This window comes from Lepidochelys olivacea, assembly GCF_965140295.1.
Source record: "Lepidochelys olivacea isolate rLepOli2 genome assembly, chromosome: 4".
Lineage (NCBI taxonomy): Eukaryota > Metazoa > Chordata > Testudines > Cheloniidae > Lepidochelys > Lepidochelys olivacea.
In genome coordinates this window covers 105,572,920-105,591,985 of record NC_140414.1, presented here as the reverse complement: position 1 = coordinate 105,591,985, position 19,066 = coordinate 105,572,920, and the positions used below count along the sequence as shown (strand labels likewise).

Genomic DNA, 19,066 nt, shown 5'->3' with positions numbered 1-19,066 from the left:
CTGACAGGCAGCGTCCTGGCAGCAGAAATAAAAAAGCCTCTGTGCCCCCCCACCCCCCTACCTTTGCAAGCACAGCACGCGGCTCAGCCCACGGGGTAACTGTTACCCCCTCCCCGACAGGGGTTTTGTCTCCACACAGAGCCTAGCAACATCTCCTCCCGGGCTTAACCCAGGCGCCCACCCCGGATTTTTCCCTTCCAGCCCCTCTTCTGCCGCTACCTACAGTCGCGTGACCCCCCGGCCAGCAAATATCTGCCCCCCGCTCAGCCCCTGACCCCTCCCCCCGCTGCGATTTGCCGCCCCGCCCCGCCCTTTTTTAACACCCCTCCGAAGAGCAGGCAGCAAAGTCTGACTGGAGCGAGGGCAGCCGCGAATGCTCCGGCGCATGCTCAGTGCCCCCCCTCCGCCGGCGGGAGGGCTGAGAGGGAGCGGTTTGTGCCGCAGCGAAGGCAGCACAGCGGGAGGGGCAGCAGTTTATGGCCGGATCCTTCCCCGCCCCGCCCCGCCCAGGGACGAAGCGGAGGGAAGCTAACGGCCGCGGCTGTTCCCGCTCGATTCCCGCCCCTCTGAGCGCTCCGCTCCGCTCCGGAAGGGCAGCGCTGAGCTGAACCCACCGGGCAGGATGGCGGCGCCGAGTCTGACTGAGGCGGCTGCTCAGTGGCTGCGCTGGGACAAGGTAAGGCGGGGAGCCCGGCGCGCTCTCCCTGCCTGCGCCCCAGCCGCGCTGTCCCCGGCGTCGCCCCTGCCGCGGGACGGGCGGCTGGGTGAGCTCCCCGGCTGTCCGCCTGTGCCCGGCCGCCTGGGCTGCCGTGACCGGCGGCAGAGTGCCCGGCACGCCCCTCGGCCTCTGAGCCCTGGCCGGCGCCGCTGGGCTCCGTGCCGCTGGCGGCCTGCCCGCAGGGGGTGGGTCGCGCAGGAAGCGGCTGCGTCCCTGTGCCTCTTTCGCTTTCTGTTGTGGAGCTGACGGGGGGGAAAAGACCCCACGTGGCTCGGCTGTGGGGGCTGCGCTAGAAACGCTCGCTAGGTACGAGAGGGAGAGAGTGAGCCGCATCCGGCCTGCGGCTGGAAGACAAAAGCTCCGTTAAGTCTCAAGTTTTAGGCCAAACTTGTTGATTGGAATAATACCTCGATAGAGCACGAAGGCTCTTGGATGCCTTCCCGCCCTAGATCCGGGCCGAGCCCTTGACAAAGGGCAGTATTGTTGTTACGTGTCGCTAGGGCTGGCGACCAAGCATTGCACGTCGAGAACAATTATGAAATCATGGACATGTAGGACTAGACGGGAACTCCAGACACCCCCCACTGTTCTGGAGGGAGAGGGCCCCGCCCCTCAACTGGACTGGTGGTTAAAAGCAAAAGTCAGGCTTGACTGAGAGCAGGAATTTGAGCTTTGGTTTCCCACCTCCCAGGTGAGTGCCCACTCTCTTTCTTTCTCTCTGGTTTTGACCAGTAATTCTGTTCTGAACCTGAGAAAAAAATTAATCCCAACAATTCATTTCAACAAAAGGTTTTGTTTAGTTTTTGATGAATTGGGGTGTTGAAGCATTCCTTGCCCTCTGTACATTGTTACAGAAAAGGAAGCTGAGGCACAGGGAGGTGATGTGCCTAAGGTTACCCAGAAAACCAGTGTAGTGTAGTGTAGAGCTGGCCTGGAACCCAGGTCTTCAGAGCCCCTGCCCAATACTCTGTCCGCTAGTTTTGTCTTCTGTCATAATCTCTACTTTTTTTGTTCTCTTTTCTTTCAGAGTTGTTTTTAATTATTACCAGCCCCTTCTTAATGATGGCACTTTACTTGGTTTTTGAAGGTCCCGTTTGGCTCTTACATTTCATTTGTTTTCAACAATGTATTTTAATTTTCCTGTTTTGTCCCTATGACATTCCAGGGTGCAGTCCAGACCAGAGGGGCTGTTTCACCCCTGTCCTGATACCTGCGGTGCCTCACAATGCTTTGCTGTTGTAGCTTTCAGTTTGGGTCACTCTTAGTCAGCCTGCCAGTATGCAGGTTGCACCCTGAGTGTCTGTGTAAAGCCACAGCCCTGGTCCAGCAGCTTTGACCCCAGCAGCCTGTCAACAAACAGCAGCTTCCAGGAACCTTGGTTACTATTTGCAGGTGACGTGCCAACATGCCACCAGTCCTGAATTTCCCTCCCAAAATGTGTGTTCTGCATTGTCCAGCCCTCTCCTGGACAGTCCAGGTACACTAGTTTGGGGTGGGCAAACTATGGCCCGGGGGCCACATCCGGCCCTTCAGTTGTTTGCATCCAGCCCTCAAGCTCCTGTCGGGGAGCGGGGTTGGGAGTTTGCCCGCTCCAACCATTCCATGGCTCCGCATGGCTCCTGGAAGCAGTGGCATGTCCCCCCTCTGGCTCCTACGCATAGGGGCAGCCAGGGGACTGCGCACATTGCCCCCACAGCTCCCATTGGCTGGGAACTGCAGTCAGTGGGAGCTGCAGGGGTGGTGCCTGCGGACAGGGCAGCGCGCAGAACTGTCTGGTTGCACCTCTGCATAGGAGCCGGAGGTGGGCAATGCTGCTCCTTCCTGGAGATGCTTGAGGTAAGTGCTGCCCGGAGCCTGCACCTCTGACCCCCTCCCACACCCTGACCCCCTGTTCCAGCCCTGATCCCCCTCCTGCCCTCTGAACCCCTGGTCCCAGAGCACCCTCCTGCACCCCCAACCCCTCATCCCCACCCTAGAGTTCATACCCTCAGTTGGAGCCCTCACCTTCCTCCCCACCTCAACCATAGCCCAGAGCCCCCTCCCGCACCCGAACTCCTCATTTCTGGCACCACCCCAGAACCGGCACCCCCAGCCAGAGCCCACACCCCCTTCCTCACCCCAAGCTCCAATTTCATGAGCATTCATGGCCCCCCATACAATTTCCATACCCAGATGTGGCCCTTGGGCCAAAAAGTTTGCCAACCCCTGCAGTAGGTTTTTTTGCCCCTCTAAGGGGGTCAGTACATAATAGCTTGTTGCCTTCAATGGAGTTACACAAACAATTCACAACACTGGATTAATTTTGATTAAAGAACAAAACTACAAAGAGATATTGAGTACAAGAAATGAGGCATTAAAGTCAGAAATGGTTACAAGAAAAATAAAGATAAAACTCTTTCTGAACTTAAACTAGACTTGGTTCAAAGTGAAGTTCCTTAGCACATTTCCAGTAACATTGGGGCCAGATTCTAGCCTGAGAGTTTGGTCAGCAAAGTCCAATGGCTGTTTTTCTGGTCATCTTACATGAAGAGAGAGATGGGTATGGAGCAAGAACTTGGCATGTTTTGCCCCTCACTTTTATAGTCCAGTCACCCTTTGAAAAGCATTTTTCTGAGTGTCATGCCTCACTAAAGTTCTTTCCAGCTGAGAGCAAGTAGACATGGAGTCTGCTGGAGGAAGGAGGCTTCATGCTACACCTCTACGCTGATATAATGCAACCCAATAGAACACAAATTGGGATAGAACGCAGTAAAGCAATGCTCTGGGGGGCAGGGCTGCTTACCTGGCTCTGACATGCTGCTGGGCCGGGGCTGAGGGGTTGGATAAGGGGCAGAGGGTCTCGAGGGGGGGGGGTGTCAGGGAGCACAGGGGGTTGGAGGGTTTGGATGTTCTGGGGAGGGGGTGGTCAGGGGTGGGGAATAGGGGCGTTGGATAGGGAGTGGGAGTCCCAGGGGGCCTGTCAGGGGGTGTGGATAGAAGACAGGGAGCAGGGGGGCTTAGATAGAGGGTGGGGTCTTGGGAGAGGTGGTTAGGGGGAGGGGGTAGTCGGGACAAGGAGCGGGGCAGGTGGATAGATCGGGGCGGGAAGTAACTATTGATAATGGAAATGCTCGAGGCCAAAGCAAGTTCAATATAACGCCGTTTCACCTAGAACCTGGTAAGATTTTTTTGGCTCCTGAGGACCGTGTTATATCGGGGGTAGAGGTATATTTCTTTTCACCTATTTATGCTCTGTCGAATTTTCTTGGTCTTCTTTCTTTCCCCTCTTGCTGTCTGAGGACTCTCTTTTACAGCTTATATGCAAATTGTGGTAAACACACATTCTTATGTTTGACAGGCCTCCTTGACCAAGTCTACTTAATCGGGGCTATGTGAGTTTGAATATGTGCCTTAACATCATACACGGGGATTTCATAACTTTACACATAATGTTGCTACATACATTTCACCATGATATTTACTGACCAGTAAGTCATTAGTTTTCAAATGATAGCTCACAAAGCATATTTTGTACAAATATTATTGCAATATGTAGAGTGTGAATACAGGGGTGCATTCTTTTGCATTGCAGGGCCCTTTATAAATAAATACGACTATTTAATATATAACTCAGAACCTCATGCAGTATTTTTCATCTGGTGGTCTTGTGTGATTGGATCATACTTAATAATGTCTTCCAAGTTAGAATGACTTATCAAGCAATTTAAATCATCAATTTTAATCATGATTTAAATCAGCAAGCAGGAAAACTTGTTTAAATCGTTCATTTTTAATTGTAGTTTTCATTTCTACTTTTTAGGTATTTTTCCTAAAGAAAAGTTGTTTCAAATTAGCTGGTAAACATTAAAGCATGTTGATTTGCAACTAAATACAGTCTTTACATTAAACTTGATACTTTTTGGATAATGAGGACAGACCATATCATTACTCACTTATGATGCAATTATTTAGCTTAAGATAGATTCAGATTAATTTTTACATTTTTATTATGTTAAAAATGGGGAAATCATACATTTCTTATTTATGAGGCTAATTTTTCACTTGTAATTTGTATCGATATCTTCTAATGGAAATTGGAATTCAATTAAACATGCGCTAAAACAGTATTTTAAAGTTGTTTGTATTAGTTGACTGAAACTACCTGAAATGTACTGGATACATAAGCTTTTTTCTTATCAAAACAGGTGTTGCATTTAAAACTAAGTATTATGTGTAGTTAGTAAATTGAAGTGGAATTGGACATTTGACCAATCCAAAAATAATTGGTCAAACATTGGTCAAATAATGTCAAAAATGGCAAAAAAAGATATTTTAAAGCACTAATTCATTAGAACATTAGCAAAGAAGAGTAAGACTTTGTTGTCTCCAATAGGCTTAGCCTTAGATACTTGTGCTTACTTACAAACCCCCCCCCCAAGTTACTTAATTGCATTTTCTATATTAAAATAACTCAAAGTATGATGTAATGAAGACCTAAAAAAAGAAAGTATAATTACCTTTTTTTGCAATGTTAGGTTGGAATTTAAAAGTGAACATTATTCAAGACTGAACAGTCACAAAAGGAATAAAAAACAAAATTAAATAAAACGCAGAGCAACTGGAAAAGTTATTTTTAAATGATTAGCTAGGGAACAGGCCAACTCTTCAAACATCTTGGTTGTCATTATCTTTGTTTTATCCGCTTCAACTTATTCATCTATATCTTTGCATCAATGACGTGATATACAAATAAAGATATACATAAAAGTTTGCTCTAGGAGATTCCAGCCAATCAGTCAGTTTTTTTCCCCCACAGGTGTCATTAGCATGTAGTAAAGTGAGTGATTAGGCTATTTAAGTGGGCTTGTTAACAAATGGCAGCATGATACAATCAAAAAGATAGGCCACTGCCTACATCAGGGCATTCTTTGCTCGAATATTTGACCATAGTCAAGTAATAGGCGGTTTATGGAGAGCGCCTCCTAAATGTGGGGCAGCATGGTAGAAAGCATGGAGATGCTTGTTGGAAAATTTTAACAAGTGAGTAGGTTGATACTGAATGACCGATGGGTAGAGATTGACTGTGTAGGGCCTTGGAAGTGAATATGAGTACCTTATGTTGGATGTGATAATGAAGAGGGAACCAGTGGAGGGATGCAAACAGAGGGGTTACATGGTCAAAGCAACAGGTTTAGAAAGTGATATTTTCCCAAGCATTCTGAGAGGACACAAGTGGGGCAAGATGGCATTTCTCAAGGCCAGAGAGAAGGATGTTGTATTGAGATGCGAGATGATAGGAGCTTAGATATGAGTTTTATCTACATGGATGGATAAGAAAGGCCATATCTTAGAAAGGTTATACAGAAAAAATTGGGAAGATTAAGATATAGCAGAGATGTGAGGACCTAGAAAGATCTGACGTGAAGATAACGCCTAGGCTGAGGGCTTGAGTGACATGCTGGATGGTGGTGTTGTCCCCAGTGATCAAGAAAGTAGGTATTCTCTCTGCACCTGCACAAGAAGCTACTGCTGTCAAAAGCTGGTTTACCACTTCAACAAACTCTTGTTCTGCTTGGTTAGCTAGTGACTTTTATGAGGTCTGTCATAATTTCAATTTTAATTTTAAGTAGTTTTTCAAAAAGAAAAATGTACTTTAACATTTTAATGCATTAATTTTTATCAACTGCGATCTTATTTGAAGTTGCAGATGTTCTTGATTAACATGCTTTTTGGTCACTGCGATGATTGAGAAAGGGGGATGAGCCAGTCTGCAAGTTTTTCACACAATGAGCTTCAAGAATATTATTGAGCAAACCCAATTTGAATCAATATAACCCTTGTACACCTACTGTGATCCAAGAAAACACCACGCAGGTACTTGGGTTCCATGGGGTTTGCTTTAATACCAATAGAAAGTTACAAAATCAAAAGTAAAGTTTACTTCTGATCACTGATAAACTGCACGTCACTTTCCCAGTTATGACAAAATGAAGTCCTGGTCTTGTGAACTGTTATGCATGAAAATGGTTGCATTGATTTTGATGGAATTACTCCCATGAGTCACAGTTTGTGTAAATCATGTATTGAAAAAGCATCCTAGGGGCCTATCTGCAAAGTGCATTTTCTCTCAGTATTTTCCTATTGTAAAATAAAGTATTTTTTAATATGTAATTCTGTTGCTTTGGGGATAGAGCTTGTGTGTTTATATTTAAAAAAAAAATCCTATAGCACTTTAGAACTTTGTGGTGAGCTTTGCCCTCAGCAATCCTATGTAGGATCCTCTGTAGGATGTAACCATTTTAAAATCTAACCTTTGTTCTGATTCAGTAGAAAATGTGTGAAATCATAAAATGGATAATGCATTGTGCAAGCACACAATTGTTGTCCAATCTATCTAAGGTACTCTTTTGGCATCCATCACAGTAGGATCTGAATGCCTCACAATCTTTAATGTACTTATCCTTACAAGACCCCTGTGAGGTAGAAAAGAAGTATTCATCCCATTTTGTAGATAAGGGATTGAGTCACAGAGAAGTAAGTGACTTGCCCAATGTCACACAGGAAGTCTGTGGCAGAGCAAGGACTCAAAGCCAGGTCTTATAGGTCCTAGGCTAGCACCCTAAGCACACTGGACCATCACTTCTCTTAATGTTCTGTCTGGCTCATCAGAGTTCAGGGAATTACAGCTAGTGTAGAAATTTGAATCCAATACTCTTTTTAATATAGTGAAGGTCTTGTGCAACTCATAGGATGAGATATTACAACTATATTTCACATGTAACATTCCGAGAAAAGAGGAAAATGCCTCCAAAGTGGTGCACATAATGAACTAAAGAACAAAACAAGCCCAACAACTCCCCCACCCCATTATGAATAGAGTAAGGTTGTATTCTAGAATTGGTGATGAGACCCTTTCTTCCAATTCCCTCTTCAAAACCCACTTATTCAAGGAGGATTAAAGTAGTTTCTTAAACTTAAAAAGTGTAACAGTCAGGATGGATGGATATATTCTCTCCAATTATTGCTTGTTTGCAATATATTTGCCCTGATCTTCCCTCCCTTTTCACCCCTTCACATATTTTCTCCTCCTGTAGTTATTGTATTAGGCAGACTTTAAACTTGTGGGACAGAGATGGTGTGCTTTTTTAACCGCTTCATGCACATTTGTAGTACGATACAAGTAATATTTCAGAATTAGTATTTATCTCCCTAAATAGCCTTTCAGTATGCTTTCTCTTTCAAATTCCTTTATTCACATAACTGAAATTCTCTCCTCTTATATTCTTGTATCTTGCAGACTTGCAAATGTAGCTAAGATTTCAGCGTCAGGTTCTCAAAAGGGTATGCAAACTGCAATTGGTATGCCAGATTATGGGTATAGTATTGAAATAAGAATCCATTATAATAACACTGATTTAAAATTATGAAGGTGTTATGACTAATACTTTGGAGTTTTAGATGTGGTATGTCAGGTCTAGTCTGAGAATCAGTTCAGCAGAAGAAATGGTAAGGAATGTCACAGTTTGAGACTAAAGTTATAACAAGCTTTTTCAGAATAACAATATATTGTAATTGTATCTTTTTACAGAATACAAAAACCTCAGAAATAGTGAAGCAACTGGTTGCTGAAGAAAATGCAGGAGAACTACAAAAATGTTTTGGGTCACGGATGGAGTTTGGGACAGCAGGACTCAGAGCAGCCATGGGGGCAGGAATTTCTCAGATGAATGACCTTACTATTATTCAGACAACTCAGGTACCAAGTTCACTTTGTTTTTCTGTTATTACTTAACTGCAGGCTTTTCTTCTGCATTCAGTAGAAACTAATATTTTTAATGAAAAGGTAACCAGATGAAATTGGAAATAGAATTGAACTTAACCACTGTCCAAAACCTCAAGGGTGGTTTCACTGGGAGCAGAGTTAGGCCAATGTTGACCACTTCAGAAAACCCACTTACATATATTGAAATTCTAGTTCTTCTTTGAGTGATTGCTCATGTCCATTCCAATTAGGAGTGCGTGCACAGCTGCCAGAAGGTTTTTCCCTTTGCAGTACCTATCAGATCGGTCTGGGTGCCCCTAGGGTTGCACCTTTGTGGCCCTGAATATAGGGCCCTGCCAACTCGCCACCACTTCAGTTCCTTCTTACTGCCTGTGATGGTTAGCCAGAATGCTTGTTAGCTCTTGCTTTGCAAGTGCAACTTATTTAGTAGTTTGAACTTTTGTCCTGTAAATAGTTAGGTTCATAGTATGGTGTTAGATAAGTTTCAGTTAGCGGGTAACCCCCTGTGACCGGAATCCTGGGGGAGCCAACTGAGGTCACTCAGGGTGAACTGCGAAGAATGGGACAGACAAGCCCCAAAGCTGGTGGATATTCCAATATGTAGATTTACCAAGCCAGCACAAAACAGCTTCCATAACACCTCACTGGTTACCCAGAAGCCAGAAACACAGTTCCCTTAAAGTAACCCAGCCTCAGGCCTCCACCCAGATGCCCAAATCAAATATAATGAGGATTACTGAAAATCTTATTCATCATATAAAAAAGTTCTACCAGTCCCAAAGGATTGGACCCATTACCCCTCAGGTTAATGAATACTTCAGATCTTACCCAAATACACGCTTACAGACAAGTCTTATTAACTAAACTAAAATTTATTAAAAAAGAGAGAACGTGTTGGTTAAAAGATCAGTATACATACAGACATGAGTATAATTCGTGAGGTTCAGATTCATAGCAGAGATGGTGAGCTTTGTAGTTGCAAAGAGGTCTTTCAGAATTGGTCCATAGGTTATAGTCCAAATTATATCAGAGTGGTCCACTCAGAACTGGGATCTCAATCTTGTGGCTTAAACTTCCCCTGCATAGAAGCATCAAGCAGATCTGAGAAGACAGGATCAGGACCCAAAGGTCTTTTATACAGTTTTCTAGTAGCCATTTGACCATATAGTTCTGGGTGAACAATAGGCTTTTAAAGTAACCTTCTGTTTCCTAAACCTCACTGGTAATTAAACTACTTAATGGATAAATAGTCTTATATTAATCCATGTAGTTATCACAAAGTTTAAAGAGACACAGAGACAATGACATTATTGCACCAAGATTCATCTAAATGTTAATATTCCCTTTTGATCTCTGAATCAGTAGCTATAGTGACAGACAGTAACTGTCTGTTTACATGGCTAGCATTAAACAGGATATGAGTACACACACAGAATTAGCATTGCCTCTAATTTCTAACAATATAGGTTTGCATTTCAAAGTTCTACCCTATCTACCATAGAATGGTCTTAATTACCATTCACATGCTTTTCTAACATGTCCCTAAGGATTGACCCAGAGTCAATTAGCCTGCAAGCTGCTTAACCCTTTCCGGCTATGTGTCACACTTCGTATAAGATTTGTAGCAATTATATAACAGTGGTAGCAACAATGGTTTACATGGTCATACATTAATTAGATAATGTCAAACCCTCTCCCTTTATTGCCATCTTTTGCCTCGGTACCGGGGCATGCATCAATCCCCAGGGTTTAAACCCAGCGCAGCATGTGGCAAGTCTATTTCAAGAAGTGACCTCCATGCTCCCTCCTTGAAGTGTTGGGGGAGAGTCACCAAAAGGAATGCTGCAAGATCTGCAGGGGATTTCATCAGAAAACTCAGAAGGAGAGGGATCAGCGCGTCAAGATTCTTCTGATGGAGGCTGCTCTACGTTTTCACTTGAACCCCGGCTCAGCAGACCCAACGCTGAACACCTCAGCATTGGTGTGCTGGCAATGATGAGGCAGGAGTTGTCACCAAGGAAGGACTCTGCCAGAGACCCTTGGCACTGGCAGGGTTCCCACTTAAGGCAGTGGTCGGCACTGTTCTCAATCCCCGGTAGCCCATAAGAAGAGGAGACCAGAAAGGGGACGCTCCCCCATGCCCAGACCAGTGCAGCAGGAGCCCACCACAGCGAGACCCACATTGGGCCCACGTAACTTCGGCTCCGCCAGCTAAATTGTAGTTTTTAAACCTTTTATCTTAAAATTGCAATCTTACTGAGTTATATTAGGGCTGTTGACTAATTGCAATTAACTCACACAATTAAAAAAAATTAATCGTGATTAATTGCAGTTTTAATCACACAGTTAAACAATAATAGAACACACAATTAAAATATTTTTGAATGTTTTTCTACATTTTCAAATATATTGATTTTAGTCACAACACAGAATACAAAGTGTACAATACTCATTTTATATTTTTGTTACAAATATTTGTACTGTAAAAATGATAAAAGAAATAGTATTTTTTAATTCACTTAATACAAGTACTGTAGAGCAATCTCTTTATCATGGAAGTGCAATTTACAGATGTAGATTTTTTTGTTGTTACATAATTGCACTCAAAACAAAACAATGTAAAACTTCAGAGCCTACAAGTCCACTTAGTCCTACTTTTTGTTCAGCCAATCACTGAGGCAGACAAGTTTGTTTACATTTGCAGGAGATAATGCTGCCCACTTCTTATTAAGAATGTCACCTGAAAGTGAGAACAGGCATTTGCATGTCACTTTTATAGATGACATTGCAAGGTATTTACGTGCCAGATGCTTTTCCTACTGTCTCAGTCAGTAAAAATATAGGAAATCCCAAATTAAGCCAATTTAGTATATCTGTGCAAGTCTCAATTTGCGTAAAAGTTCTAATACCTCATACATCCTAGAGTAGATCTGCTGTATCTGGAGAAGCTGAATAAAAGTAAGGGTGTATCCCATGTCATTGATTTACTTTGTCCTAAACAGGCTTCATTTTGGTGTGTTTGAGATTAAAAAATTAATATATTCACTAGTAGTGATTACTTTTTCAGGCCAGAAAATAGCATCTGAATTAATCACTTGTGAAGTTTTGTAATCCAAAATTATCATTTTTACCTAATCTACCTGGATTTAAATTTTTCATTTGGAATTATTCATATTATAAAACCCATCAGTGATATTTCAGTATTTTTGTTTGGAAACTCACCACTTTCTTGGTTTTCAATCAGTATTTCTTGCTCCCAGAAAATTTTACCCTAAACCAATTTAGGGTACTTTACTTGCTTTTTTATTTTGGTTTGTTTGTTTATGTTTAAAGATTTTAAAATTTATTGCAGCCACATTTAAAATACTAAGATTAAGTTCTGAGTTTTTTTGTCTTTAGGGATTTTGCAGGTACCTTGAAAAGAACTTCAGTGATCTAAAGAAAAGAGGGGTTGTCATTGGTTTTGATGCTCGCGCCCATCCTTCAAGTGGAGGTAGCAGCAAGAGGTACTCTTAGTCTGTGGAAATGATTTATTTGTATGTTATATGGAATGTATTCTAGTTTGTTCACTGCTTCAATAGCATGTTCTTTGGAGCAGTTAGATGTGTGTGCAATTTGAATGTAAAAATGTGTACACTGTGCATCTGAAGATAAGAAATATAGCTTTGCTCTCCTTTTGCATTTTGGTATGAAACACTGGTAAAATCCAGTCTGTACTGCAAATTTGGACCATGTTTGTAACCAGAATAAGGGACAAATGAATTACACCAGAATCAAATCTACATGCTCCTTGTGAATTTTATTTAACTGTCTAGTGAGAGTCTCATGAATGTATTTCCAAATAAACTTTTCTTGTCATTTAGGTTTGCAAGGCTTGCTGCAACAACTTTCATCAGTCAGGGAATTCCAGTGTACCTCTTCTCCAATATAACACCAACACCTTTTGTGGTATAGTTGTCTATAATTTCTTTTTCATACAACATAATAGGGTACTGTCAAGTACAAAAAAAACCCCTATTAATCTTTTTTAGAAAAAGCAAACTCATTTCTTAGTTTGCTACTCTCAGGCTTATTTAAGATCCTAGCTGCTTCAGGTACAGTAAGCTGTAGAGGAACTGATTAGGATATGCTGTCGATATTTTATCCTGAACTTCTCAGCTTCTTCGGAAGCAGCTAGTGCTCTGCCTGTTTCTGATTCCGTGTAACCATACTGTGCTGCTGCCCAGATAGCAGCTCTTCTGAAAGATGGGGATGTGAGGGCCACCAGAGTTTCTGAAGGATACGTATGTCCCTTCACACCTGCCTGATGGGATACGTTACCTATTGAATTTTGGAAGATTAGCTGCTATACTTCTGCTTATGAGCAATGGCTGATGTCTTCCAAAAGATGCATACTCTATATATTTATAGATAGGTGAGCTTGAACTCCAAGAATCCAGACAGTATTTCCAGCAAATAACATTATTTAAACTAGATCAGCTACTAACTAGTTGGTAGCTGCCGATTGTATTGGGTATTTCAGGACCTCCTGTGCTGCTTAATGTATCTGGAATATGATATTCCAGTAACTTCTGTCTAGTGTTAAACTGGTGCTACAGAAGCACACCTGTCTGGTAGCAAAAGTATTAAACATTTCATAGATTGGAACAATAGAGTCATATTTCTCATCATCCCTGGGTTACTATGTTCTACAAATACAGTATTCTAATTTCAAGATGTATAGGAAAACCAGTATTTTTTCCTTCTAATACTCTTCAATCAGGCCATGCTTCAATGAGTTGTCTTTCAAGAAATTATTTTAAGCTGTACGATGGCAATGACTGCTCTTTAATGAGGATATGCTCTTGTAATGGTCATTCTTAGGACTTTAGCGTGTCTTGTGATCATGCTTTTTCTACGTTTGCTCATGTAACAGCTCTCATTTCCTCCTTTAATGTAATACTGTGTGAATTTTTCACCATTGCCTGTTCTTGACTGTTAGTTTGCTCCTTTTGGCCATGCTGGGCTGCCATGCAGTTAGCAAGATTCAGTCCCTAACCCAGTGCGCAAAATGCCTACCAACTTTTTGGACCTGTCCAATAGCACAGTGCACTGGCTACTGCTCTCAGGAGACCAGCATTATTTTTTAAATGTCCTCTGTGAGTTAGGAACACCTCTTGATGGTGACATTCGTTCACTGTGCTGTCCCAAATTGGAGGAATCTACTGTACTCTGAATTCTGGTTAACTTAAATATTGATACTCTACACAGCTCTAATTTTAAATAAACTTCAATTGAAACATGCTGTGAAGGGAATTAGTTACACTTAAATTTCACAGCAGTAAAATGAACAAGGATAACATTTGTCATATACATTATTTCTTTGTTTTCATTATTTTGGTATATTCAGTCCAGATTTAGTCTTTGGAAAATCAAATGTTCTTTGATCTTACACTTTTATTGGGCATGTGTGGTACCTGTAATTAAGCAGTCAGGCCACTAGATGGCATGGCTCACAATCAATAAAGAGAATAGTTATTTTCTAGACTTGAAATTATGATTGTATGGTTGCAGCGATGGCTTGATTCCCAGAATTTAGCAAGATCGAGACTCCATGATAACTCTCTTTATACTATTGTTTTACAGCCCTACACAATAACTCATCTGAAACTTTCTGCTGGAATTATGATTACTGCTTCCCATAACCCAAAACAAGATAATGGTTACAAGGTATTCCTATATAACTTAAATCTTCCATTGTTTTCAGACATGACTATTTAATAATAGCATGTATAGTAGCACTCTATATGTTCAAAGAGCTATCCAGTCCTTAATCTTCAAAGTAGCCCTAGGAAGGAGGGAGGGAAGTAGTATCATCCCCATTTTACAGATGAGACATTGGCTGGCCCAGGGCCATATAGCAAGTTAGGGACAGAGGCAAGATTAGAACTCAGATCTTTGTTCATTCCTCCAGAATGTGTTGCTTCACTGTTCTAAAATGTTATATATATTTAATTTTCAGTAATCTTGCTGCTTTTTCAAATATGTTCAGACCTTTGAAAGTGTTAAGAATTTTACAGTAACATGACTTAAATTAACAATTTATTGCATGGGTGGAAGTAGTTTGAAGACCAAAAGCAGCAGGTGGTGTAGGGGACTAAAAGTTTTTGATTGCTTTTGCAGTTAAAAATTGTGCAGTTATTTTGTGTGTGTTGTTTTTGGTACTAAAAATATTTTCTTCCTTTTTTTCCCCCTTGTCTTGTCTCATGCGTAGTGGTTATATATAAAATTAGAGTAAACTATGTAGGTTGAGACAATGTATTATGGACAAGTATTAACTATCTGCCTAGCAAATGGCCTGAAATTTGATTTTTATCTCTAAATGAGATGAGCCTGGTGGTGGTCTACTTTGTTTTTCATGGGGGATTTAAATATAGGGCACTACATCCTCAGAAAAACAAAGCTTAGGGAAATCTATATTCAAAGTATATTACACTGTATTGTTTTAGCTGTATTTACTGGAATCAGCCATAAATTGTGCCAGGATTTAGCCAACTAAGATCAGTAAAGGTATTCATGTTTAAAATAACCCCGGTGTGTCCTGTGTACCATTTAGGTTTATTGGGAAAATGGTGCACAGATAACTTCACCTCATGACAAAGGAATCTCTCAAGCTATCGAAGAGAACCAAGAGCCATGGCCTCAGGCTTGGGATGACAGTCTGGTTGACAGCAGCTTGCTACTTCATGATCCTTATGTCACTATCAATAAGGACTACTTTAAAGACATACAAAAGCACTGCTTTCACAGGTGAGCTGGTGATTGTCATTCTCTTGGTGACAAACCTATATTTTTAACTTGATTTTAAACAAAGATTAAAACTAAAACTGGGGTTGGGGAGGGGGAGGAGCTGGGTACAAAAATTTTAACTTCGTCGGTTACATTAACTTTACCCTGAGGCTAGCAACTGCTAAACTCAGTATACTAGAAAGCCAGGAATGTACGAAAAATAATGCTGTAATATTACAAACAAGCATTATGCATCTACTTAGGAGACTAAGTGGTGTTTGTTCTTAGTTGTATGTGCCTCTAAGTAAAGTGAGTGAAAGATAAATAACATAGCAACAGATAACACTGTGGTTCAGTGTAGCTTCTGCTTTTATGTAGAAGTCTGTTTAAATGCCATTACTCAACTTGGGTACTGAATCTTATCAGCCAATCATACTAGTTCTTCCTTCCTCCTGTGCTCTGTAAGGCTATACAGAGCCTTATTTTATCTGATGTCGTGGTACAGTCATGTAGGGCTAGAGATGGGGTAAAAAAGGATACCTTTTAATACAAACTTTCTTTGGTTTCATAGTTTAACATTGTTGCAGAGTATTGAGTCATGGTTGTTTCTGAACCCCGTTAAGTGGCACACAGTGGCCATGTTAATTTAACATAATTAATTTACTTGATTTCAGGAATATAAACAAGGAAACAAAGCTGAAGTTCACCCACACTTCTGTGCATGGTGTAGGCCATGAATTTGTGCAGTCAGCCTTTAAGGCATTTGACTTTAAACCTCCATTGGCTGTTCCTGAACAGAAGGATCCTGATCCAGAATTTCCAACAGTAAAGTACCCAAATCCTGAAGAGGGTAAAGGTGTACTGGTAAATATTGTTTTTAAATATTTGCTATCTATATTAAAAGTGTTCTCTCCACCAGCCAGAAATTGTCACTGTAAACCTAGGTATAACGTTTTTATAAAATAGTTTTTCATTTTGAGTTTCCATTTCCATTAGATTTCTTGAAAAGCTAACAAGTGTCTTTTCATAGTTTTTAATGAACTGGTTATCTAATAACAAGATAAACTACTAGAAGATTTTTTTTCTTTAACTCTCCAGTAGAATATACAGTATCAGCATGGAGAATAGAATAGCCCTTTAAACAAACAAACTGAGAATATTCCTCCATCTTAGAAAATGTCCAATTACAACGAAATTTTTAACAACCTGAATCCAACAGCTGTTAACAGTTAAACTATAGAATAAGATGATACCAAATGTAGAGATCTAAGGCCTTATCTGCAAACGTTCATGGGAATAACTTGACTTGTGTGAGTAGTCCGTTAACTTCAGTGCAGTCTCATTGACTTCAGTGGACTTTGAATTAGCCCCCAAATGTAGAAATAGATGTTATTTAATTTACTCTTCACACTCCGTATCTTATTTTAATGTAATGCTGCTACCCGTTGAGATCCCTACAATACTGAGGGTACCCTTGAAAGAATTAAGGACGGCGTTTCTGCTATAAACATAGCTTTGTGGTTTTGTGGGTTCAAGTGAAAATAAATGGGAGTGTTAGACCTATAAGAGAGTGAAAATATTATTTAGAAGTATTGATGATCCTTCTCTGGTGTTGCACTGTACTATTGTTTTCTAGACGTTATCTTTTGCTTTGGCTGAAAAAGAAGGGGCTGGAATTATTTTAGCAAATGACCCAGATGCTGATCGACTTCTTGTTGCAGAGAAACAAGAAAGGTACAGTAATAAAAATATGCTGTAGTTCAACCACAGGTATTTACTTGAAGCCTGAATTCATTCTAAGAAGTCCTGTGGCTTGTATTATGCAGGAGTTCAGACTAGATGATCACAAGGGTTCCTTTTGGCCTTATCTTTTCATAGATTCCTAGATGTTGTTGCTATTATTATTGGGAAAATCTGAGCGCTCTAAAAGTGTGTGTGTAATTAATAATACCTATATTGCAATAGAACCCAGAGGCTGCGATGATGATTCAGAGTCCATTGTGCTAGGGAATGTACAAAAAGAAGACAAATATGAAGAGACAGCCCTTACCCCAAATAGCTTAGTCTGTTTTATAGTATATCAAGGTGTTTAAATAGAAATCTTCCCTAGTACGCGTCAAAACATGCTTTCTCACTCATTTCATTTAGTGAGTAGTAACTAACATCTTTAATTGCATGAAACGCTTTCATTGACTTCCGGAATTAGGGGGACAGCATAGTTCATTCATGTATCGAACCCCTTCTATCTTTTCCCCAGTTCAAGAATAGGGGTAGTGATTGACTACATATGCTAAGGTATTTATTAGATACCTTGAGCCTGATTTTTCAAAGATGCTGTGTATCTGCATCTCACTTTCTCTCCTATGAGATTTGTAGGTGCTCAGCAACTTCTGGTGATTTGGCTACTAGTTTTCAATTCCGTTGTAAAACATGCATAGCTGGACACTTATGTCCATTTAGATTCTGTTGCTGGGGCCACAGAAAGTAAGCCCCTTTAGGGTGGGGACCTGCCACATTTGTCAGATGTGCTTGTGGCCTATGTGACATGTAATTCTGGCTCACCATCCAGTAGTCCCCTTGAGTGACCAGCATCATACAGACTGCTTCTGAAAAGCTGTATCAGATGATAGAGATTCAGTTGAAGTGCACTGCTGAATACTACCACCCAGAAATTTAATGTTTCTCATTTCACCTAATCTAGTAGAGCAGAAGTTAATCTATACAGCTGTAAACTAGGGTTGTCAAGCAATTAAAAAAATTAATCCCGATTAATTGTGCTGTTAAACAATAATAGAATACCAGTTTATTTTTTGATGATTTCAACATTTTCAAGTATACTGATTTCAGTAACACAGAATACAAAATGTACAATGTTCACTTTATATTTATTTTTTATGACAAATATTTGCACTGTAAAAAAACCAAAAGAAATAGTGTATTTCATTTCACCTCATACAAGTACTGTAGTGAAATCTCTCGATCATGCCAGTTGAACTTACATATGTAGAATTATGTACAAAAAACTGCGTTTAAAACAAAGTAAAGCTTTAGATCCTATAAGTTCACTCAGTCCTACTTCTTGTTCAGCCAATCACTCAGACAAACAAGTTTGTTTACATTTGCAGAAGATAATGCTGCCCACGTCTTGTTTACAATGTCACCTGAAAGTGAGAACAGGCGTTCTCATGGCACTGTTGTAGTTGGTGTCACAAGGTATTTACATGCCAGATGTGCTAAAGGTTCATATGTCCCTTCATGCTTCAACCACCATTCCAGAGGACATGCATCCATGCTGACGACAGGTTCCGCTTGATAACGATCCAAAGCGGTGCAGACCAACGCATGTTCATTTTCATCATCTGAGTCAGATGCCACCAGCAGAAGGTTCATTTTCTTTTTTGGTGGTTTGGGTTCTGTAGTTTCTGCATCAGTGTTGCTCCTCTAAGACTTCTGAAAGAATGCTCCACACCTCGTCCCTCTCAGATTTTTGGAATTCACTTCAGATTTTTAAACCTGGGGTTAAGTGCTGTAGCTATCTTTAAAAATCTCACATTGGTACCTTCTTTGTGTTTTGTGAAATCTGCAGTGAAAATGTTCTTAAAACAAACATGTGCAGAGTCATCATCCAAGACTGCTGTAACATGAAATATATGGCAGAATGTGGGTAAAACAGAGCAGGAGATATACAGTTCTCCCCCAAGGAGGTCAGTTGTTAATTAAGCGGTGGCTGAAGCATGAAGAGGCGTATAAATCTTTTTTGCATCTGGCACGTAAATATCTTGTGACACCGGCTACAGCAGTGCCACATGAACGCCTAG

General features: G+C 41.0%; 1 protein-coding gene across 4 annotated transcripts in view; it reads left to right on the top strand.

The window, feature by feature from the left end:
- Positions 1–393: 393 nt before the first annotated feature.
- PGM2 (phosphoglucomutase 2) overlaps positions 394–19,066 on the top strand; it is a 30,997-nt gene continuing 12,324 nt past the window's right edge. The window contains exons 1-10 of one of the 4 annotated variants that reach the window (XM_084626968.1): positions 394–676; positions 4,056–4,185; positions 6,399–6,571; positions 8,286–8,453; positions 11,880–11,986; positions 12,344–12,428; positions 14,106–14,189; positions 15,076–15,269; positions 15,923–16,112; positions 16,885–16,982. In XM_084626968.1, coding sequence (XP_084483094.1) covers positions 8,367–8,453; positions 11,880–11,986; positions 12,344–12,428; positions 14,106–14,189; positions 15,076–15,269; positions 15,923–16,112; positions 16,885–16,982 — 845 coding nt within the window. In that variant the 5' untranslated portion in view covers positions 394–676; positions 4,056–4,185; positions 6,399–6,571; positions 8,286–8,366. Of the gene's footprint in view, positions 677–1,284; positions 1,410–4,055; positions 4,186–6,398; positions 6,572–8,285; positions 8,454–11,879; positions 11,987–12,343; positions 12,429–14,105; positions 14,190–15,075; positions 15,270–15,922; positions 16,113–16,884; positions 16,983–19,066 lie in introns of those variants that run through there. The other 3 variants (XM_084626967.1, XM_084626966.1, XM_084626969.1) reach the window with 3 other exon arrangements.